The sequence below is a fragment of the Pituophis catenifer genome, unplaced genomic scaffold (genome assembly GCF_029215685.1).
Source record: "Pituophis catenifer annectens isolate HBS135680 unplaced genomic scaffold, rPitCat1.0.hap2 SCAF_6, whole genome shotgun sequence".
Classification (NCBI taxonomy): domain Eukaryota; kingdom Metazoa; phylum Chordata; class Lepidosauria; order Squamata; family Colubridae; genus Pituophis; species Pituophis catenifer.
The window spans coordinates 4,132,416-4,157,598 of NW_027256886.1; the positions used below are offsets into that span (position 1 = coordinate 4,132,416).

Here is a 25,183-nt window from a genome sequence, read left to right on the forward strand (position 1 = left end):
AGCCTTGTGTTGTGCATCTGCTTGCTCCCGCCATCTTGATTTATTATTGTTTGGAAATTTAGTCTTGTATATGCAATTTAGTCCAGAAACAAGTAACAAATCTAAGAACCACAGTAGATTTCTATGTTGAACATGTTAGCTGTTTCAGATTTGTATTGATTCCAGTTTTTAGTTCCTTGCTCAACATTTTATTGAGAAATCAAAGAAGGCTCTCAAATTCTTTCTGTGTATGTATGTATGAACTCGATTGCAGAAAATATGACTTCAGCAACAGAATGGTCAATGCCTGGAATGCAATGCCTGACTCTGTGGTTACTTCCCCAAACCCCCATAACTTTAACCTTAGACTGTCTACTGTTGACCTCACCCCCTTCCTAAGAGGTCTGTAAGGGGCATGCATAAGCGCACCAACGTGCCTACCATCCCTATCCTACTGTCCCCAAAAAGGATTTGTATCCTTTTTCTGAATTTATAATCATGTCTATACTTATATCTGTTATCTTACGTGTTTGACAAAATAATAAATAATAATAATGTTATGAGAATGGCACTTGTTCCCATTGCCAGATGTGTCTCACCTTGGATGTCAGGATGATTGGTCAAGAGGAGCAGAGCCCACATCAGAGTAATGAAGGTTGTCAATGTTCCAGCAGCAAAAAAATCAAAAATACACTGAGCCAGGTTTTCTTCATTGTAGGTAGAGTTGGGGTCCTTCTTGCTCTGATGTTTAAAATGGACAATGAAAATTACAACAATTCTAAGAAGATTTTTTCTGAAATCTCAACATCTTTTTTGTAATGTGATGACCAAAACTGGATGCAGTATTCCAGGTGTGGTCTTATTAAATATTTTTAAAATGGAACTAATACTTCATGTGATTTTGATTCTATGCCTCTGTTTATACAGCCAAGGATTTTATTAGCTTTTTTGCCTCACACTGCTAACTCATGTTTAAATGATCATCCACTAGGACTCCAAGGTCCCTCATGGTTACTGTTTTTGAGCCAGATTTCACCTAATCTGTACTTGTTACTTTGGTTTTTCCTGCCCAGGTGTAAAACCATGGTTTTCTCATTTATGTATTTTTTTTTAGTCCTCAATTTATAACTGTTCATTTGGTGATTATTCAAAGTGTCCTCAGCACTGAAAAATGTGACTTATGACCACTTTTCATATTGTTGCAGCATCCCCATGGCCATGTGATCAAAATTCAGGTGCTTGGCAACTGGCATGTATTAATGATGGTTGCACTATCCTGGGGTCATATGATCACCATTCGTAACCTTCCCAGATGGCCTCTGACAAGCAAAGTCAGGGGGGAACCCAGATTCGATAAACGATCACATGATTCACTTAACCACTGCAGTGATTCACTTAACAACTGTAGTAAGAAAGGTCATAAAATGGGGCAGAATTCATTTAACAACTGCCTTGCTTAGCAACAGAAAGTTTGTGCCCAGTTGTGGATGTACATCAAGGACTAGCTGTACTGGATTCTTGTGAGATATCAATAAGCTTTCACCAAACCAGTGCAACATCATGAAGAGTTATGGAACAAATGACACAATACAGTCCATCTGCCTATTGATGGAGAAGCATCTTGAGAAACAAAACACCATAGATACGGCAGTCGCTGAGCTAGAAAAAGCATTTGATCATGTACCACATGACCTATTTCTTTCCCATCCATAAATGGTCCAACCACTCACCATTGCTCTTTATAATTAGTGTGGACACTGTGACCATAAAGCAACCGTGGATGCTGTTATATACTGATGATACCATGATGGAGAGTGAAAGATGAATTGAAGCATTGAACCATCCTTGAACCATTAATTCAAAGGTGGAAAATCTACCTTAATGGTTTAGGAATGGAGGTCAGTATTAAGGAGACTGTATATGGCTCAGTGGCTAAGACACTGAGCTTGTCGATCGAAAGGTCAGCAGTTTAGCAGTTCAAATCCCTAGTGCCACATAATGGGGTGAGCTCCCATTACTTGTCCCAGCTTTTTCCAACCTAGCAGTTCGAAAGCACGTAAAAATGCAAGTAGAAAAATAGGGACCACCTTTGGTGGGAAGGTAACAGCGTTCTGTGCACCTTTGGCATTTAATCATGCTGGCTACATTACCACGGAGTTGTCTTCGGACAGCGCTGGCTCTTCAGCTTTGAAACGGAGATGAGCACTGCCCCCTAGAGTCAGAAACAATAGCACATATGTGCGAGGGGACCTTTACCTTAAATGTGGTGACCAGACCGATGGTCCACTCAAGAATGATGATCTCTTTTTATAAAATGGAATGTATATATAGACATATGTATATTTTAGCAGAGTGGGCAGTGGATTATATTTAGAATTGTAGTGCATGGTAATCTTGCAGGAAACTGGGTTGAAATAGGCTAGTTTAGTGATTGATTAGTTTAAGAAAAAGGATTTTTAAGTCATATATTTTGGGGAGTGGAAGAATTGGATAGAACTGAATAAATGTTAAATTTGGAGAAGGCTGCTTTGAAATGTTAAATTAATATATATAAAAGTAAAGGTTATGTTGTAATAATAATAATATTTTATAAGTTTGGGAGAGGAGAAAAAGGGTAGATTGTGAAAAGCGGAGAAAAGCGGAGTTATAAGAATACTATGCTAAGGGTCAGTACTTTGAGGAGTGAGTAAGGGCATGGTAAAATATTATGTAATTAATTATGAATTAGCTTATTGTTGTGAAGAAGAAGTCACAGGGGGGGATGGGTGGTGAGGGGGGGTTAGGGAAGAAGGGAGGAAAAGGAGGAAAAACTTGTATTTGAAAAACTTTTTCAATAAAAAAAAAAGAATGATGGTATCAAATTGTAAATAAAGTGAACCACTATAACTTCAAATCAATAAAAGTTGCTCTTTAAAAAATCAAACTTTTTCTGAAAATGTTGGAGAGGAGGACCTTTAGTCCTTGTTTCAAACTGTTTTACATTTTTACTTATGGTCAAAGCTGTGGAAGGATCTGTCCTTTTCCGATCATTTCAAGATAAGTTTAAGTTTACTTTATTGTCATTGCACCTCGTACAGTGAAATAAATGCCATCTTCAGTGTACATCATACATAAGAAAACTATAAATAAAAAAAAAACATCCTTTACATTCTATACAATTAAATTGAGGACCCCTGATACTGCATTAATATTACACTATACAGTGCAACAAGTGTAATAAGTATGTGTGTATGTATGTATGTATGTATTTGTCTAGGGCAAATGATTTTTTAACAAATTTATTTATTTTGTCAAGCATGTACAAGATAACAGGGATAAGTATAAGCATGATTATGAATACATGAAATGGGTACGAATAAATGGGGACAGTAGGACAGGGATGGTAGGCACATTGATGCGCTTATGCACGCCCTTTAAAGACCTCTTAGGAATGGAGTGAGGTCGACAGTAGACAGTCTTATGTTAAAATTTTGGGAGTTTGAGGATGTAACAACAGAATCAGGTAGTGCATTCCAGGTATTGACCATTCTGTTGCTGAAGATGTATTTTCTGCAATCGAGTTTGTATCTATTCTGTGCTCATACAATTTTGTGTACTAATCAAAAATCCCTGTTAATATAGTGAAGGATGTGTGTATGTCCTTTTATTTTTATAATTATAATGTACACTGAAGATGGCATTTAATTTTGTTGTACGATGTGCAATGACAATAAAGTAAACTAAACTAAACTAATTATTTTCCTTCTTAATGGAATTTCTTTACAAAAAAAGAGGAAAGAGTGATAGGCATACATGAGAGGATGACAAACAAAAATAATTCTAACTTCCCCTACAAAGAATCTCTCTTGTTTAAGTTTAATATTGCAGAGGTACAATATAGCCCTTATTTAGAAGCAATCTGAATTAAAATGGGCTAAATTCAGAATAGGAATTGAATGAAAAAGAAAAAAAAAATCCAGTGAAGACAATTTCAGTAGCCTTGCTATAAGCCTGTTTGCTTATAGCAAGGAATATAGTGATTCCATTTTCATGTATTGAACCACAGTAAACCCATACCTTCTCCATCTGTAGAAGGTAGTGATCAATGAAATCTTGAGGCTCATGCAGAGCACTGGATTCCTTGTGTTTTTCTATTTCTTGCTTGGCAAAGGAATGGATTGTCTCTGCAGAAGCCAAGGCCTCCTTGTGAGGACCTGGGAGGTAGCTCATTAATCTTGGGAACATAATAAACATCTAATAGAAATGGAAAAGAAAAAGTTTATTTATTCCCCACTACAAATAAAGAAGGTTCTCAGAAGCTCACAGTAATAGACAGCACTTAATAGCTAAAAAAAAAACCACTACAAGCACATTAAAATATGGCAAACCATGTTTTAGTGTCAGACTTCAAAAGTCCTCCAGAAAAGCTGTTCCCAAATTCTTCCAGAAAAGAATTATATTAGAGGCAGAATGATTTTTATAAAGCTATTATAAAATTCTCTCATTCTCTCCAGGAGCCTTTCTAAATATGGTTAACCATGGCTAACTAAGCCATTCTTCAAAAAATCTGGATTCACATGCCAAGCTAAAAAATGAATTAACTACATGGATTGGATATTCGGTTTGCTAGGTTTTCATAAGAGAATAACAGAGTTGGGAGGGACCTTGGAGGTCTTCTAGTTCAAACCCCCCCCACTTTATCTGAAATGATAAAGACTCTTTATCATTTCAGACAATAGTTGTCCAATCTCTTCTTAAAAACCTCCAGTGATGAAGCAACTGCAATCTCTTAAGGCAAGCCATTCCACTGGTTAATTTTTCTTCCTGTCAGGAAATACCTTCTTAGTTCTAGTTGCTTCTCTCCTTGATTAGTTTCCATCCATTGCTTCTTATCCTGCCTTCAGGGGCTTTGGAGAATAGCTTGACCTCCTCTTCTATGTGGCTGCCCCTTAGATATTGTAACACTGCTATCATGCACCACTACTCTTCGTTTTCACTAGACTAGATATACCCAAGTCATGCAGCTATTCTTCATATGTTTTAGTCTCCTGCCCCCAATCATATTTGTTGCTCTTCTCTGGACTCTTTCCAGAGTGTCAAGATCTTTTTTATATCATGGCGATATAAAACTGGATGCAATATTCCAAGTGTGGTCTTATCAAGGCCTTGTAAAGTGGTACTAACCCTTCACGTGATTTTGATTCTATCCCTCTGTTAATGCAGCAAAAGAAGTTCTGGATGGAAGCCATGGGTTTAAATCAGAATGAAGCAGATGTTGGTTTGGTATTAGGAAAAAATTGTAAAAACTGTTCAATGATGGACTGACCCAGGAAGTGGTCATCTTTTCTAGAACTGTTTAAATATGGGATGGACAGCCAACTGCTGGTGAATATTGAAATGATGGGTTCCTTCATTGTCAGAACCACTTTGGTACAGTGGTTAATGCACAAATTAGAAACTGAATTTTAGTCCCAACTCAAGCACTCAGTCAATTGGGTGAAACTGGACCAGTCCCTCTCTCTCAGACCCTGGGAAGTGGGCAATGGCAACCTACTTCCAAAATCTTGACAAGAAAACTTAAAGACTTGTCCAATCCACTGAGAATAATAGTACAAAAGATGATTTCCAAGGCTTCCTCCATGGATTCCATTCATGATTACATGAAAATACTGAGAGAAACAGTTTTGCCTCTTTAATAGAAAACATGACTCACCAAATGAAAAAAGCGACCACTGAATTTCACAATACTTTGAAGGGCTTGAATTAATTTCTGGAAGTTTTCATCTTCAGGGGCAAACTGATGCCCAAAATTCAAAGCACATATGACATTAGAAACTGCATTTATTACTGGAATTGAAGGGTCAAAGGGCTGTCCTGCAAATGAAGATATTTCATAATGAATTATTAAAGAACAGGACTACTACAGGATGAAAAAAAATATTGGGAACTCTTATCAATTTTTTCAAAAATGTAAAAAAAAATTCATATCAAATACACATTTCTTGTTCAAAATACACAGAATGAAAAAATGTGAGCCATTACCCTAAATTACATACCTTTTGTTTCTCTAAAGATCTCCACCAATATCTGAGCTCCCTCTTCTATTTGATGCTCAATGCTTTTCTTGCCCAGGCCCAGCTTCCGCAGAGAAGTGATGCCAATGTGTCGCTGCTGTTTCCAGGTGTGGCCATTGGAGAAAATAATTCCTGAGGGCATCAGCAGACAATGATAAATGATTCCTTATAACACTCATATTTTTTTTAAAAAAACCTTATAACACTGCCTTGTCAGTATTTGGAAAAGAGACCAGAAAGACAGCAGAATGGTTTGGCTATCTGGATCCGAGAGCAAAGCTGCAGCCAATAATCGTTAGCACATCTCCTGGCTGTCTGTTGGACTTTGCTATGAGCAGCTCGCAGAACCTGTAGGTTGCGCTCACTGGAACAGGCTTTATATGCAATTAAAGCTCTCATTTTTTCCTCGATGGCTGGCATCAACTCCTCCGAATGGGCTTCAAACCAATCTGCTGTCTTTCTGATCTCTTTACTAAATACTGACAAGGCGTGGTGTTATAAACAGCATTCTTGAAATATTCCCATCGTTCAGATACATTTACTTCAGCCGGGCCTGGGAAAGTTTCCTTGAGTGCTTGTGCAAATTCCTCCACTTTGCCCTGACTGTGGGTCTTGTTGATGTCAATTCGTGGTCTTCCCATCTTCTTCGAGTGATGCAATATCTTTGTTTGCAGTTTTATTCTGCTGCACACCAAGGAGTGGTCTGTATTGCAAGCAGCACCCTGATAACTGCGTGTGCTTGTAATATTGGGGTAGTTGGAGCGTGTTGCAATATTTTCAGGATCAGACTCAATAAAGATAATAGAAGTTATAGGTTTAAATATAATTCTCTTTAATCATAATAGGCATTCTATATTCGCTGAATATTCAAGATAGAAGCAAGGAAAATGGGGAGGATGGCTCCTTTTATATACAAGGGGCGGAGCCAGTAATGGGAGTGGTAAAATATGAATACATTAAAGCTCAAGTAATAAGTTAACCCCTGATGTTCCATATATACATTATTTACACATTAGAGAATAAGGCATTTACATCTGACAAATCCCCCTCTAAATGCCGGTTCGTTATACAACACCAGTTACATTCAGATTCAGGACAATATAATACATATAATTTAGAAGTTAAATATTTGTGTTGTTTAGAAGGTAAGGGTTTTGTTAATATGTCAGCTAATTGTTCAGAAGTATCACAATGTATTGCTTTGATGAATCCGTCTTGAGATAGTTGTCTCACGTGCTTAAATTTTATATCAATATGCCTGGACCTTTGTCCAATTGCATCGGATCTAGAAATTTCAATGGCCGCTTTGTTATCTTCATGCATAATAAATGGTAAAGTAGGTTTCTTCCAAACATCTGTGATCAAATCATTGAACCATACAAGGTTATTTGCAGCTTTAGACAAGCAAACATATTCTGCTTCTGTGGTAGAGGTGGCTACCAGTTCTTGTTTACCAGTATACCAGTAAACTGGACAATCGTTCAATAGAAAAATATAACCAGAGGTACTCTTTCTGCATGATGTATCACCAGCCCAATCTGCATCAGCATAACAAGTAATTTTTGGTTCTTTGTCATTATTGGGTTCCAATATTAAACAAAAATCTAATGTATTTTTCAGATATCTTAAAATTCTTTTGACAGCTTCCCAATGATACAAGGTTGGTTTGCTAACATATCTTGACAATAAATTGAGAGGTAATGCAATATCTGGCCTAGTCCAATTAGATATATAAAGGAGTGAACCTATAACTGATCTGTAAAATGTGTTGTCTTTAAACTCAGGGGAAGATTCACCATTGTTTCTAAGAAAATCAGTTTGCATAGGTGTGTCACATGTTTTGGCATTATTTAAGTTACATTTGTTTAGGAGTTCAATGATTTTATCTTTTTGAGTAAGTTTGAATCCCCTTTTTGTTTTGTTAATTTGTACACCAAGGTATTTATTCACTCTACCTAGTGATTTCAATGAGAAGTGTTCGTTTAACTTATTTACAAAGATTTCCCTGCTCTCTTTATGCTTTCCAATATATAAAATATCATCCACATAAATTAATACAAATTCAATATGATCATTACTCTTTTTTACAAAGAAACAGTTATCAGCAGTGGTGGCGTTGAAATCCATGGTCTTTAGTACCTTTACCAAACAATCGTACCATCTTTTGCCAGATTGCTTCAATCCGTACAGACTCTTATTTAGTAACCAAATTTCGTTCTTATTAGTGTATTGACTGTGTGGTGCTCTTACATATATTTCCTTATCTAATTTTGCATGTAAGTATGCAGTCTGTATGTCATATTGAAACACGTCTAGATTGAGTGCAGATGCTACTACAAGAGCTGTTTTGACACTCTCTGTTCTCACAGTGGGTGAATATGTGTCAGTATAGTCTTCTGGATATTTTTGTGCATAACCTTGTGCAACTAGTCTGGCCTTGTATAAGGTATTACCTCCTTCTAAATTCTTAATTTTATAAATCCACCTGGTACCTATAATTGTTTTATCCTTAGGTGCGATCGCAGGTGTGAATACATTTAATCCTTGTAAACTTTTCATTTCTTTTTCCATAGCTAGTTCCCATTTTTCTCTTTCTTCACGGGGAAGTTTCAATACTTCCTCATATGTATTAGGTGTTATTTGTTCTCCATCCATATGCATAATATAATCTTTGTATTTATTTGGTATTTGGTTTCTATTATTTCTAATATTTCTTTCAGGTTTGCTATGGTTGTCATGCAAATATCTGGCTTCCTTTTTTGTTAATGTGTCTGTCTTTATTTTATGCTGACTATTTGTCCAAGTTTTGGTTTTGTTCTTACTTTTGTTAATATTTTGATTTTCTGTTGTTCCTTCCTCGCAAGATATATTATCTTTGCTTTTATTAGGAAAAATTTCATTAAGGTGCAACTTAGACCAATTGGCCTGCTCATGAAACACAGCTGTTCTGGATACTATAAATTTGTTATTATTATCGATGAATCTGTACCCTTTGGTTCCAGTTTCGTATCCCATGAATCTTAATCTCCTGGATACGTTTTCTCCCTTTCTCCTCAATTGTTTAGGTATGTGCACGTCTGCAGTAACTCCAAATATGTGCATGTGTGCTAATTTAGGTTTTCTATTGTACATCACCTCATATGGTGTCTTATTCACAATACTGGACCATGTTCTATTTTGAGTGTAATTTGAATAATGTAAGGCTTCTGACCAAAATTGTTTGCCTAAACCAGCATCCTCTAATGTGCATCTAATCATGGTTTGTAGTGTGGAGTTCTTTCTCTCTGCAATCCCATTTTGAAAGGCAGAAAATGGATTGGACGTGAAATGTAGCATCCCTCTATCCTTTAACCATTGGGAGAATTCTTTAGACATGAATTCACATCCCCTATCTGTCATAATTTGTTTTATTCTGATATTATGTTGTGTTTCTACGCGTTTGTAGAATTCCTTAAATTTCTGAAAGGTTTCATCCTTGTGCTTTAATGTGTAAACAAAACCATAGCGACTGTAATCATCCACTATTGTTAGGAAGTAACGTTTTCTATAGGTAATTGATGGAGTTAATGGACCAACTAAGTCCATATGTACCAAATCAAAAATATTGTTAGTTGATCTGTTAGATTTTTTTGGTCTAGGACTGGTTTTTAGTTTGGTGGATTTACATACTGAGCATTCTAAATAATTTTCACAATTTTTTATTTTTACACCTTCTGCGTGTTCAGTCATTTTTTGTACTACAGGAAAGCTAGCATGTCCTAACTTCCTATGTAAGATATGAGCACACTCATCATGAATTGGTTTACCTATTTTTGGTTTCTTCTCATTGTGTGTATTTTTGTTATCATGAGTTATTTTACATTCATCATTGTCACTGTTACTGACATTTTCATCATCTGCTTCAATACAATCTTCCATATTTGAATCAATGTTATGTAACCATCTTTCTTTGGTTATCAGATAGGGTAGACCCCCTTTTATCATCACAGTGCCTACATTTGTTTTGTTCTTTTCTATAGTTGCTTTCCCCTTTGAGAAAACTATATTGATGTCAGATTCTCTGCTTAGTTTTATAGCACTTAGTATGTTGTGAGGTATTTCTGGGATTAATAATACCCCCTCTATTATCCCTAAACCAGGCAAGGTCACATTTCCTCTGCCTAATACTTGAACCTTTTCTTGATTAGCTACCTTTATCACAAACTTATCTTCTGTAAATGAAGATAATATACTTTTGTTATTAGTGGTGTGATTTGTTGCACCAGAATCAATAAGCCAATTATTGTTCTCATCTTGTTGTGTTTTGGTGCTGTCTTGTTTATTTAGCCCATTTAGTGACCCAGATTTTCTCTCTTTTGAATTTTCTCTACCCCCTCTACTTTCTCTGTAGTTTGGTGGACTTCTATATTTGTGTCTATCTGTGGAAGGTTGTCTGTAATTGTATTTGCTCCTATATTCTGGCCTATGTCTCTCCCTTGGGACTTTGGGACAGTCTCTTCTACTGTGTTCCCTGGATCCACAATTGTGGCATCTAAAGGCTTCATTATATTTATCTTGAAAGACTACTTTCCTAAAAGATTTGTGTTCTGTTTGGTTACTGGAACGATTTTTTCTTGAATTGTCTTCTGCTATCAATTTGTTAGATAGACTTTCTATTGATAAATATCCCAAATTAATGGTATCTAAGTGTGACATAAAGCTATCCCATGATGGATCAAGTGAATTGATAATAACACTTTTCATAGTTTGATCTGAAATCACTTCCCCCCTCAATTGCAGCTCAGCTCTTATTTTGTTTAGATTTATCAAATGTTCACTTATAGAAACCCCTGGTTTCACTCTAGAAGAAAAGAAATCCTTAGACATTCTTGTGGTTGTGGCTACGCTATCGCTGTGAAATAGATTAAACATGCATTGAATTATTTCTGATACAGTTAGGTTTGGTTTGATGCTATGATACATTGCAGGAGACACGCTAGAAATTATTATGAAAAATGCTCTATGATGTAAACAGTCTATTTTTAAAGTCCAAGGTCTTCTTGGAGGACTAGTTATAAAGAATAGTAAATTTTCTTTCATAAAAATAACCTGAAGCTGTTGGTACCACTCTTGTAAATTAATGCCATCAACTCTAAGTTTTGGGAAGTCACTGGGTAAGTTCCCCACATTATTTTGTCCATTACTTACAACCTGAGGCAGTCCGTGGTCTCTCAAGTGCAGGAAATTACAGAACGGCATTGGGATGCTTGTAACGAGTCTGCGCGATTCTCTGGCCAGTTCAAGTCTTTCGGGGCCGTCTACGTAGTTTTGCACATGCGCGTTGCTCATTTCTTCTTTGGCGCCGTTGTGGAAGGTTCTCTCCATTTCAGCTCTCTCGATCCGCTCCTCTTCAGATGAGTCGGTCTCTGGCTCGGTTTTTGGGGCTTTGGTGATGGCGGCGGTTCTTCTCTTTCTCTTGTGTGTGCTGGCACTCGATTCTGTCTGCGGTGTAGGGCGGAATCGGCATGGCTCTCTGGGCTCGGGTGTCGTCGTTTTCGAAGTCAGGATGGGAGCGTGCAGGTCTTGAGTTGTCGGTTTGATTTCTTGCTTCTTCGTCGATGTCTTGGAGATTTTCAATCTTGGCCCAAAAGCAGCAAAAAGCGTTTTCATTGCTGACTCTACTTGAGACTTTGTTAAATCGTCTTCACTTTCTGATTTTGGTTCATCTGAAGAGTTTGAGACTTCTTTTTCACTTTCTTCGTCTGATAGCGTTTTTCGCGCCAGAAATTTTGAACTGAGCGTTTTGATTGGCTCTGCTTCACTCTCTTTTGAAGTTCGTTGAAACCAAGATGGCTGCCGTTCAAAATTTCGCGCGGGGTCACATCTTTTCTTTTTTACAACTATTTTCTCAGTAGTCATTTCACTCACAGTTTTTTGATCTTTGGGTTTTTCTTTAATGATGTTTTTCTCTCTCGCTGCTCCGCTGTTCCTCAGCATCTCCTGGAGGTCCGCGATGAGGCTTTCATCATTCTTTTGGCTTTTTAGTATTTTTAATATTTCTGATCTGAGTTCGTTATTTTCTATCTCGATTTCTTCCTGGTCGTTATTTTCACTCATCAGTTCTTCTTCTTCAGTGGTGTATTCTTCGGATTCTCTCGAAATCGCATTAGTGGATTCGTTGATCATCTCTTGATCAGTTTCTATTTCTTTGCTGTAGGCCCTGGTGTTGGGCCTATCTTTCTTGGACATTTTTAATTACTTATTGAGTCAATTAACCATCCTCTGCTACCAGCTTGTTGCAATATTTTCAGGATCAGACTCAATAAAGATAATAGAAGTTATAGGTTTAAATATAATTCTCTTTAATCATAATAGGCATTCTATATTCGCTGAATATTCAAGATAGAAGCAAGGAAAATGGGGAGGATGGCTCCTTTTATATACAAGGGGCGGAGCCAGTAATGGGAGTGGTAAAATATGAATACATTAAAGCTCAAGTAATAAGTTAACCCCTGATGTTCCATATATACATTATTTACACATTAGAGAATAAGGCATTTACATCTGACAGAGCGCCTGGTAAGAATCAAGTCAAGCTGGTGCCAATTCTTCGATCTTGGATGTCTCCAAGAGACTCTTTGTTTTAAAGTATGTATTGCTAATGCAAAAACCATATTAGCAGCAAAACTCCAGCAGGCATTGGCCATTTTCGTTCATCTTCCTGACACCGAACTGACCTAAACAAGTGGGCCAAGGTTTGAGATCAGAGTTTTCCTTCACCTACATGAGTTGCCTTCCAAGGCTGATGGACACCATCTAACCATTTTCCCCCCACACACAGCTAACAAGACTTCCCACTTACACTCAATCAAACAGCCACTCTCCCCTCCTCCTAGAAACAAGCAGATTCATTCATGAGGTGAACTGGAGCACTTTCCTCCCTGCAGTCACTTGATTCACTCTCTCAAACAGACACTCCCCTTTCCCCTAAAACAAGCAGATTTACCCATGAGAAGAGCAGTATTTGAAGTGGTTCGGGAATAACGAGAGGCACAAGCAGGCAAGTGACAACAGCTCTTTAATATACAGTGAGACTTCAGCAAAAACTCAGAGGCTGCAGCCATCCTTATATACAATCCTGGAGGGACTGTCAGCCAATCAGAAACTCAGGCAGGTTTGAAACTCCCGCTGAAAAGTATCAATACATAAGACCCCTCCCTTCCCAGAAGGCACTAACACTCAAATATTTACATAAGTACACACAAAATCTCGCAGGTGCCCTGGCCGAGTTCTTGTCCTAGTTGACCTGCGCAGTTCAGTGTTTGGTGGGGCGTCGAGCTGGTCAGAGGGACTTTCTGTCTCTCCCGGCTCCGCCAATGGAACCTCCTGGATTTTGTCTGGGGCGTGGTTATCCCCGGTTGGGAGTGGCGACTCGCTGGGGCAGCGCTGGAACCAGGGCTTGTCAGCTAAGTATTCTCTCAAACCCGGGCTTGAGTTAGCTGTTTTAGGAAAGTTATTGTAGTTAGGTTCGGAGATGTCTAAATTGATGTTTGCTTTGCCGACTATTCTTTTTCTAAGTTGGTCTATGTGGCGTTTCCAGAGTCTGTCCACCCCTACGTCTACCGTGTATGATTGTGGGCCCGTTATGCCCACTATGGTTCCTGCAACCCATAGAGGTCCGCTAGCATAATTGCGAGCGAACACCGGGGACCCCACCTGGAACTGTCTTAGTCTGGTGGTCTCTCCCTTGAAATTCTCATGTGTGTAATTGGGATGAAGCCTGTCTAACACGCACCGAAGCTTCCTGCCCATGAGGAGTTCATGGTGGTCTCTCCCTTGAAATTCTCATGTGTGTAATTGGGGTGAAGCCTGTCTAACACGCACCAAAGCTTCCTGCCCATGAGGAGTGCATGGTGTGGCATGCTGGACGGCTAGAAATTGGTCTATCCTGGCCTGCCAGTCCCCGTTATCTAGCCTGGACAATGCTTCTTTAGCCGTTCTTACGAAACGTTCAGCCAAGCCATTAGAAGCCGCATGGAACGGGGCCGATAAGGCATGGCGGATGCCCAGCCCAGCCAGGTAGCCCTCAAACAGGGTCGCTGTGAATTGAGGGCCGTTGTCAGATACTAGAGTATCCGGTAGGCCATGTGTGGCAAATAGTTTGCGAAGGACTTTGATGACTGCCTCGGCTGTGGTAGAGGGCATTAGTATTATTTCGAGCCATTTCGAAAAGGCATCGACTACGATTAAAAATGTTTGCCCATGGAAGGGGCCGGCAAAGTCAATATGGATCCTCCCCCATGGTCCTTTTGGTTTCTCCCACTCTCGGATGGGCGCTATCGGGGGATCAGGTCGAGACTCCTGACAGGGTCTGCACTTCCCCACCCACTCGGATATGACTTGGTCCATGTTGGGCCACCAGACATAACTGCGGGCTAAACTTTTCATTTGGACAATCCCTGGATGCCCCTCGTGCAGTAACTCCAAGACCCTCGTTCTCAGTTTCGTTGGTATTACCACCCTATCACCCCACAACAAACAACCCCCTTGCATACATAATTCGTTACGTTTGTTGACATAGCCCTGGTACTCCCCACCGACTGCCTTGACCGGCCACCCCTTAAGGACCCAACCCATTACAGTACGAATTACAGGGTCCCTAGCAGAGGCTTTCGCCACCTCGCAAGAGGAGATAGGTCCCAAGGTCATGGCGTCGATCAGTAGAACGGGGGTCTCCGGCGTGGGGTTGACCAGTAATTCAGGGAGGGGGCAGTGGCTGAGGGCGTCCACGTGGCCCAAGGTCCGTCCGGGTTGATGGACAAGCTGGTATGAATAGGCCAACAGGAAAATGGCCCACCTGGTCAACCGTGGGGACAGGGCAGCAGGGGTGGGCTTGTCACCGGCCAAGAGTCCAAGCAGGGGCCGGTGGTCAGTCACAAGTTTGAATTGATGGCCATAGAGATATTCATGGAACTTTTTAACCCCCGCAATTGCAGCCAGAGCCTCTCTGTCCAACTGACTATAGTTCCGCTCTGCGCTTGACAGGGTGCGAGAGTAAATTGCAATAGGTGCCTCTAGGCCGTTTGGTAGTCTAGGGCCTAGGACGGCACCAACTCCTACGGGGGAGGCGTCACAAACCAATACAAGCGGTAGCGCTGCGTTGTATTGTATTAAGAAGCTATCTTCGGATAGAAGTCTCTTTACAGCCTCGAAAGCGGCTGCTTGGGCTTTTCCCCAAACCCAAGGTACATTTTTACCTAAAAGTTTGTGTAGGGGATCTGCAACTTTGGCCTTATCCTTCAAAAACATTGAATAAAAATTGAGCAGTCCAAGGAAGGCTTGGAGCTCCGCTTTGGTTTTGGGGGCTGGTGCGTTTTTGATTGCTCTCACTTTACTTTCGGTGGGGTGGATGCCTGTGCCATCCACCCTGTACCCCAAAAATTCAATGGAGGGGACAGCGATTATGCATTTATTTTTCTTTAATTTAAGTCCCGCTTCCCTAAATCTGGATAGGACTTTCCTCACTCTGTCCCCTAGTTGACGTTCATCCTGAGCGCTGATTAAAACATCATCAAAATAGAGCACCACCCCCGGGAGCCCTTGCAATAGGCGCTCCATGGTGCTTTGAAAAAGGCCGGGTGCGACGCTCACCCCAAACTGGAGCCTGGTGCATTTGAATGCACCCCTATGAGTTACAATTGTCTGTGCCTCTGCCGTGGCATCGTCAACTGGTAATTGTTGGTAGGCCTGAGCTAGGTCTAATTTGGCAAAAATTTTGCCGGGCCCCAGGGAGTGTAGTAGATGATGCAGGATTGGCACTGGATAGGCACTCGGCTGCAAAGCCTTGTTGATCGTGCACTTGTAGTCGGCGCAAATTCTGATTGAGCTGTCAGATTTAACTGGGGTCACTATGGGGGTCTCCCATTTCGCATGGTCAACAGGGACCAACACCCCTTGTTTAATTAATTTGTCCAGTTCCGCATCGATCTTTGGTTTTAATGCGAAAGGCACCCGTCTGGCTTTAAGTCTTATTTGGGCTACGTTGGGGTCTAGGTTTAGGGAGGTAGGGGTCCCCACATACTTGCCCAACATGTCCCTGAAGACATCTTGGAACTCGTTCAGGAGGCTGTCCTTCAGTGACGGCTCAGACATTCGGTGGACGCCGGTGAAGCCCATGCCAAGGGCTCGGAACCACCCCATGCCTAGAAGACTAGGTAGCTGCTTTGAGACGATGGTCAGCGGCAGGTCTTTTTCGTAGTCTCCGTAGGTGACTCAGAACGTGCCCATGCCTTCGAGGGGGACCCGGTTCCCCTGGTAGTCTAGGATGCGTAGTCTTTGCTTGGATAGCTGGTCCTTCCGGAACGACGGCAGGAGGGTCTTCAGGGTTGCCCACGACATTATGGAGAGAGCTTATCCGGTGTCGATCTCCATCGAGCATGGCTTGCCGTTGATTTCGACCACCGTGCTGACTTTGTCCTCGATCGCCGTGCTGGCCTGGTCTATGTGTACGCTGCAGCCATCTCGCGGTTCAAATTCACGCCGTTTCTTCACGCCGCCTTCTCTCATTGGATGCTTCTAGCGCGTTGATTCTGGTTGGCTACGGCGCTCACGTGGTTGGTGTTTTCTGGGCAGAATGGCTCTACAGACTCGCGCCAAGTGCCCTTTTTTCTCGCAACGCCTGCAAATAGCCTCTCTGTATTTGCAGGACAGTCTATCATGGTGCCCGCCACAGCTGGGGTAGTTTCGCCGAGAGCTGCCTGTGTCTTTTCTGTGGTGCTCTGTTCGGAAGACGTCCTCATCCGACTCGGACTCCGAGCTGGATCCGGCATCTTCCCTGTGCACTGGTGTGGACTTGGGACTGTCTTTGCTGGTCAGCGGATGCTGCAGTGTTTCTGCGGCTTTTGTAGAAGCTTCATGAGCCCTGGCCTCGTCTAGGGCTCCAGCAAGCGTTAGATCAGGCTTGGCGAGTAGACGCCTTTGTAGCCTTATGTCTCGAACCCCACAGATTAGTTGCTCCAGCAACACATCGTCCAAGTCCCTATAGTCGCAGTGTGTTGCGGCTTTTCGCAGGCTCACCATGTACGTGCTGACGGGTTCTCCCTCTCGTTGTACGCGCTGTCTGAGTTGGTATCGTTGCACGAACTTGGAGGGCACAGGAGCGTAGTGAGCCCGGAGAGTTGCCATCAGGGTGTCCCAGGAAACGGTCTGGACCGGCGTTGGCTCACAAAGTGACTCCGCCATCTCGAACACGTCCGGTCCGCAGTGGCTTAAGAAGAGGGCTCTCTTCCGATTAGCGGAGAGCCCTTGCATGTCGCTGGCTTTGAGCGAGCACTCAAACCTCATTAGGTATGAGACCCATTTTTCGCGGGTCGGATCAAAAGGCTTGGGCGGAACGTAGGCAGACATGTTCGGTATGCCTCCTGTAGTTCGCCTCGTCGCCTAGCTGAAGCTCGTGGTCTCACTGGTTCGCCTCTTGTGGCCTCGATCCCATCCTCATCGCCAATGAAGTGGTTCGGGAATAACGAGAGGCACAAGCAGGCAAGTGACAACAGCTCTTTAATATACAGTGAGACTTCAGCAAAAACTCAGAGGCTGCAGCCCTCCTTATATACACTCCTGGAGGGACTGTCAGCCAATCAGAAACTCAGGCTGGTTTGAAACTCCCGCTGAAAAGTATCAATACATAACAGTATTGACAGCAGTATTTCAGTATTTGAGGGGTTGCCACAAAGAAGAGGGGGTCAATTTATTTTCCAAAGCACAAGAGGACAGGACAAAAAAGAATGGATGGAAACTAATCAAGGATAGAAGCAACTTGGAATTGAGGAGAAACTTCCTAACAGTGGGAACAATTAACAAGTAGAACAGAAGTTGCCTTCAGAATTTGTGGGTGCTTCAACACTGGAGGTTTTTAAGAAAAGACTGGACAGCCACTTATCTGAAAGTGAGCAGAGGGCTGAACTAGAAGAACAAATGCCAAACTAGAAGAACAAATGCTCTGTCTTACACATTGGCAAAAAAATAATAATAATAAATCAGAACACCAAATACAAGCTGGGCGGATATGACTTCATAGACAACCCTCACTCTGTCAAGGACCTTGGAGTACTCATGTCAAATGATCTAAACACCAGAGCTCACTGTAATAGCATTGCCAAAAAGTCATTAAGAGTTGTCACCTTAATCTTGCGAAGCTTCTTCTCCGATAATATTGTACTGCAAACTAGGACATACAAAACCTTTGCTAGACCAGTTCTCAAATACAGCTTGTCTGCTTAGAATCCGCACTGTATATTAGATATTAATACAATTGAGAGAGTCCAGAGGTATTTCAAAAGAAGAGTACGCCATTCATCTACTTACAACAGAATACCTTATGCCACCAGGCTTGAAATTTTGGGCTTGGACAACCTAGGACAACGCCACCTACAGTCTGACCTAAGCGTAGTACACAAAATTATCTTCTAAAATGTCCTACTTGTCAATGACTACTTCAGCTTCAACCGCAATAATACACAAGCAAACAATAGATACAAACTCAAGGTAAACCACTCCAAACTCGATTGCAGAAAATATGACTTCAGCAACACAATGGTCAATGTCTGGAATGCACTACCTGACTCTGTTGTTATATCCCCACCCCCGATAACTTTAACCTTAGACTGTCTATTGTTGACCTCACCCCATTCCTCAGAGGGATGTGTAAGGGATGTGCATAAGTGCACCAGGGTGCCTAGCATCCCTGTCCTACTGTCCCCATTTATTTGTACATATTTCCTATGTTCATATTTATGTTTATACTTATACCTGTTATCTTGTACATGTTTGTCTAAATAAATAAATAAATATCCCTTCCAGCTCCGTTATGATTCTGATTCTGATTCTCTCTTTCCAACCACTTTCCCTCCAACCTGGGAACATTTCTGTGCACATGTAGTATGTTATATGCTTAGAGCAACTCTTTCCCCAGGCAAGTTTTCCACCTTGCATTTATCAGAAAACAAAAATAGTTGATGAATCTGGGTGGTCATGGATGATGGAGAGTGCTGTTACTTTCTCATTCTGTCTGAGGTTTAGGAGCTCCAATCTAAGGTAAAGGTAAAGGTTCCCCTTGCACATAAGTGCTAGTTGTTCCCAATTCTAGAGGGTGGTGCTCATCTCTGTTTCAAAGCCGAAGAGCCAGCACTGTCCGAAGATGTCTCTGTGGTCATGTGGCCAGCATGACTAAATGCCAAAGGCACATGGAACACTGTGACCTTCCCACCAAAAGTGGTCCCTATTTTTCTACTTGCATTTTTTACGCGCTTTCGAACTGCTAGATTGACAGAAGCTGGGACAAGTAACGGGAGCTCCCCCCGTTATACGGCACTAGGGATTCAAACCGCTGAACTGCCAACCTTTCAATTGACAAGGTCAGCGTCTTAGCCACTGAGCCACTGTGATCCTCAATCCAAGGTATTTAAGTGTTTAAATTGTTTTCTTGGTTTCAGGTAAAATAACTAAACTGCTGATTTTATTCCAATTTTGAACATTTTATTAGCTTAGAACAGATCTCAACTAAATCTAATTCTTATACATAGAAAGTACTGAAAACTGATGGTTCTGTATGTGGGTAGTCAGTATGAAATTATTGCCTTTAAGTGGGTTGACCATATAGAGAGAATTGATGAAAATCCAAGCTGGAGAAAGTGGCAAAATTTGAAGGAAGAGGCTTTTTTTTTTTTAAAAAAAAAGGCAAAATATGAAACAAAGGAAAGGATTGAAGAGGCAAGGGAAGATTGAGAAAGTTTTTGTTGAATGGGGATGATGAGAGCCTGAAAAAAACAGGTAGATATTTAGTGAAAAAGAAGTCATGTCTAAGTCAATGTATGAATGTAATCGACAAGATTAAATGCAATTGAGACATATAATAATTTGGTGAAAACTGGATTATAGCAATATTTCTTTTGCTTACCTCATTACTTTAAATTATTTTGTTAACTATCCCTTGCTTATTCCCCCCATGTTATGCATATTATACAAATTGTAACAGTGTGATGGTTTTTCAGATACAATTCCTTATTATTTGCACTTACCCCTTTCTTTCCCTAAAGCAGTGAAGAAAGCATCATCTGATCGACCAGAGAATTCTTCTGGGAAGCTGTTCATTGTTTCTTTCACAGTTTTGAATCCAGACAGCACTACCGCAAAGCGATGTCCAAACCACATGGAGTATATATTTCCATATTGTTTTGCAGGCTGCCAAGTGAATCAAAGTTGAGAAATGTTACAATCAAATAAAACAGATTATTTATAGTTAATATGCCACTTACAGGCTTTCCTAAATCCTCAATTCTAAGAATTTTTATTTTTATTTATTTATTTATATTTACTTACTTATTTATTTTTATTTATTTATTTATATATTTTGTCAAGCATATATAAGATAACAGGTAAAACTATAAACATAATTTGAATACATGAAAAGAGTAAAAGTAAAAAAGAAATATTAGGACAGGGACGGTAGGCACACTGGTACACTTATGCACGTCCCTTACAGACCTCTTAGGAATGGGATGAGGTCAACAGTAGACAGTCTAAGGTTAAAGTTTTGGAGATTTGAGGAAGAAACCACAGAGTCAGGTAGTGCATTTCAGATGTTGACAACTCTGTTACTGAAGTCGTATTTTCTGCAGTCTAGTTTGGATCCATTTACCATCAGTTTGTATCTATTGTGTGCTCTTGTAATGTTTTGGTTGAAGCTGGTAGGACATTGTAGCAGATGATTTTATGTACTATGCTTAGGTCAGACCAAAGACAGCAAAGTTCTAAATTGCTTAAGCCCAAAATTTCGAGTCTGGTAGCATAAGGTATTTTGTTGCGAGTAGAGGAGTGGAGGATTCTTCTTGTGAAATATCTCTGGACTCCTTCGATTCTATTACTGTCCAATATGCAGTGTGGGTTCCAGACAGGTGAGCTGTCTTCAAGAATTGGTCTGGCAAAAAAATTTTATGCCCTAGTTTGCAGTTCAATATTACCAGAGAAGAAACTATGCAAGATTAGGTTAACAACTCTTAATGCTTTTTTAGCAATGCTGTTACAGTGAGCTCTGGCTCTTAGATCATTTGAGATGAGTACTCCAAGGTCTTTGACAGAGTGAGGGTCATCTGTTAGGTCGTATCCGTCCAGCTTGTATTTTGTGTTCTGATTTTTTTTGCCAATATGTAAGACAGAGCATTTGTTGGTTGAGATTTGGAGTTGCCAACTGTTTGACCATTCTGACACATAGTCGATGTCTTTTTGTAGAGTAGCAGCATTGTCAGTGGTGTTGAATAGTTTTACATCATCCGCAAAGATAACGCAGTTGCTTATAATATGATCACAAAGGTCATTTATATAAAGTATAAAGAGTGTGGGTCGTAAAATGCTGCCTTGGGGGACACGGCTGTTAACAAGTGCAGGATTTGATAGGGCGCTCCCTATTTTGACTACTTGTTGCCTGCTTGATAGGAACACAGCTATCCACTTATGCAGGGATCCGTAAATGCCATACGTTTTTAGTTTTAGGAGTAGTTTGTTATGTACCACTGAATGAAAGGCCTTACAGAAGTCTATGTAAATTGAGTCTATTGCTTTGCCCTGGTCGAGTTGTGTAGTCCATATGTTTTTACAGTGTAAGAGTTGCAGATTACAGGACAAATTGTTCCTGAAACCAAACTGCTTGTTAGAGCGTAGGTTGTTTATCTCTAAGTGGAGGGTAATAGATTGGTTTATGATTGATTCCATGACTTTGATGGTGACGCAACATAAAAAAGTAACAGTGATTCAGCCTAGATCAAATATCCACATTTATTTCTAAATACCATCTGTTATCAATTTTTGTCTGGTTAAATATAATAAATTAAATCTCCAAGTCAGTCTATCTACCCAAAAAAGTCCAGATGAAATTGTTTTCCAGTTAAGTGTGATAAATCCATTCCCCAAATTGCCTTCAATCCTCCTAGGGAAAACCAATTTATTACTTCTCCAATTAGTTAGGTTTCTGCTGTTGTAAAATAATTCAGGCTTGAACTTCATGGAGGTGTGTGCAATCAACTCAGTTCTCAGTGTGTACAGTCCATATTTCTTTCCAATGAATCTGCCACTTTCAAATCACATTCCTTTTCTGAATCTAATTTATCTCCAGCTACATGCATCTGAATATTTTCAATAGCCATTATCATTTCATCAAACTTTTAAAAAGGCTTTCAACTAAGGATTGCATTTTACCAAACTTTTTTTCAGATATCAGCCAGATGCTTGTCTGTAATTTGATATATTGTTGCTCGGTATAATTTAACAATGATAAATAAGAGAACAAAGGAAACACAAAATGCTGAAGCAAAGTGAAGAAATAGATATTGAAGCAGGGAAAATATTTTCTGGATATTTCGATTCAAAGTTGAAAGAAAAATTTAAAAAATAAACTTCAAATATTTTGCAAATTAATAAAATGCAAAAACTCTCTGGTGAGAGTCAAATATAAATGACAATCAAATGAAAGCACTTCCACTATCCAAGAAAATGCTGTGTTTCCTTACAGAAAAGCAAAACTTATTCAAAACGACCACATAAATCAGAGGGAAAAAGAAAAAAAGAACTGATAAAGTCCGACAAGGGATTAAAATAAATCAGCATTCAGCCAGCCAGTTAACCTTTAAAGATAAAAGGAAAGTGAAAGAAAAGATTCAAACAGTGAAGTTAAAACCCAGACACGCCTAAGAAAACAAACTGCTAAGAGGAAGATGGATGATCTTTCTGATTGCTCCCACAGGGAACTGAAATCTTCAATATTCCCCTTCCCACGAGAGTCCATGGCTGTTCAAAAGCTGTCTTGGGTCATTCCTAAGTGATCTCATTCAAATCCAGGGAGCAGCATTGCCAAAGAACCAGCTTTGGCAACAAAATCAGCAGGTCGTCAGCAGAAAAATGAGAAATTCCTACTATTCAGCAGCCGTCAGGAGGAGGAAATACTTCCTTGTAATACATGACTCAGGCAGTTAGTGGAAACATTTGTCAGTGTTGAACACAGATCCATAAAGCTTTTGAAATCATTATACAATTGCAGAATTAGCAAGGGACATTTAGGCTATCAGGTTCCACCTATTGTCCACTGCAGGAATATAGAATAAAGCATCTTCAACAGAAGAATGTCTAGCTTCATTTGAGCAGAATGAAGGAGAAACCACCCTCTCCCCTCTCTCTCTGAAGAATGGGTTCCATTATCAAACATTTCTTGGTAAGACTGAACTAGAATTTGCCGCCTAAAAACTTAGCCCCATTATTTCATATCCTGCTCTGTGAAACACTGATAAGCAGGTCTTGATCTGGATATACTGGCATGATGAGGAAAATAACCAAGTGTCATCACTATCATTTGATTAATTAAATTTCTCATTATGCAAAAATATTTTACTAGGTTAATACATTTGTATATAGTTATGGAACAGAGAAAATAACCGAGAATGTTTTTACATCATCTTCTTCTTCTTCATTTAACGACTCCATAATCCCTTGCGGGGTAGAGTCTGGGAAACTGAATGGAGCTAACTAAGTTTTTATGGCCAGATGCCCTTCTTGTCACCAATGCAGAATTTTTGTTTGGCAGATATATTCTCAGTGTGCTCAGAGAGAGAAATATCTGCCTCCACCTGGGATCAAACTCATAGCCTCCTGATTGTGAGGCGAGAGCTCCACCTCTAGGCCACCACACCACTCCTGATAATTATTTTATATATTGTTGGTTAATTATTTAGAACAAAATACCTTACAAAAATCATCTTCATGAAGCCAAAACCCATAAGCCCACAAGATCCCAATGAGAGGTAGAGCCAAAGTCTTTGAGCCCAAAGTTGTCTCAGGAAGAAGAGAATCAGCAGAGCAAGCAGCAAAACAAACAAAATTGTCCCTATTGCCATCATTGTCCAGTTGGTTCTTTTTCTTTGATGCTCATTAATAGATCTGGAGATGGTTGTATCATTTCATCTCATTCTTTTAACTTTTCTTCCACTTTTATATACTTTATTCAGCCCCGTTATTTCACACAGTGCTCTGTGAAACAGCTATAAGCAAATCTTACCTAAATATTCTGGTACCATGAGGAAAATGAGCCACGGTGAGAAAATGAGTGGTTAGAGTACAATACTGCAGGCTACTTCTGCTGACTGCTGGCTGCCTGCAATTTTGGTAATTTAAATCTCACCAGGCTCAAGGTTGACTCAGCCTTCCATCCTTCTGAGGTTGGTAAAATGGGGAACTGGATTGTTGGGGGCAATATGCTGACTGTAAACCGCTTAGAGAGGGCTGTAAAGCACTGTGAAGCAGTATATACTGTAAGTCTAAGTGCTATTGCTATTGCTAAAATAACTAATCAAGTTCATCACTAGCACTTGAAGAAATGTATTCCTCATTGTATTTTACTTGATTAAGTACATTTGTCTATAATTTTGATATAAAGAAAACAAGTGAGAATTATCTTGCATATTACTGGTTAGAATTAAATACCTTAAGGAAGTAATCTTCACGGAGCCAAAGCCCACTTGCCAAGACAGATCCAATCAGAGGCAGAGCCAAAGGACCAGGAGGCAAATGTCTTCGGGACCAGAGTTCTTTCAGGAAGAAGAGAATCAGCAGAGCAAGCAACAAAACACACAAAAATATCCCTGTCACCATCATTTTCCTGCTTTTTCTGGTGGATCTGAAGATGACTGTATGCTTTTGTCTGATACTTTTTTCTTTTCTTCCTCTTTTATATATTCCATTGATGGGAAACTAATAGCAGCATGTCTGTCTCATTAGTGATGGAACTTTGTCAAGAAGATACTATCACATTAATTCGGGTTAATGAGAGTACCTCTGACCATGTGCCACCCAAATAACAGAGGAAAAATTTCAATCAAGGGCTGTGTAATCCCTTTTGCCGTAAACATGACAGCGTACCAGAATCATTTCAAAATCATACTGTATCACATGCCCATCTAATCTATCTGAATATAAAGGAGAATCTTTCTGGGCCAGGGAGAGATTATCTAGTCCAGGATTATGTCTCATGCAAAGCCATGTAAACCCAGCATTGGGACCTTATCATAAAAAAAATTTCATTCAACTTTGCTTTCAAACGGATTTGACCGGAAGCATCGCGGCAAGACAGATGG

At 40.1% G+C, this 25,183-nt stretch overlaps 1 protein-coding gene across 1 annotated transcript in view; it reads right to left on the reverse strand.

Annotated features, from left to right (window-relative positions):
- The window catches only part of LOC139318028 (cytochrome P450 2J5-like), a 28,360-nt gene extending 3,656 nt beyond the window's left edge, over positions 1–24,704 (reverse strand). The window contains exons 1-6 of the mRNA XM_070945266.1: positions 24,534–24,704; positions 20,087–20,249; positions 6,015–6,164; positions 5,672–5,832; positions 4,036–4,212; positions 579–720 (exon numbers count right to left, since the gene is read on the reverse strand). Coding sequence (XP_070801367.1) covers positions 579–720; positions 4,036–4,212; positions 5,672–5,832; positions 6,015–6,164; positions 20,087–20,249; positions 24,534–24,704 — 964 coding nt within the window. The remainder of the gene's footprint in view (positions 1–578; positions 721–4,035; positions 4,213–5,671; positions 5,833–6,014; positions 6,165–20,086; positions 20,250–24,533) is intronic.
- Positions 24,705–25,183: the final 479 nt, after the last annotated feature.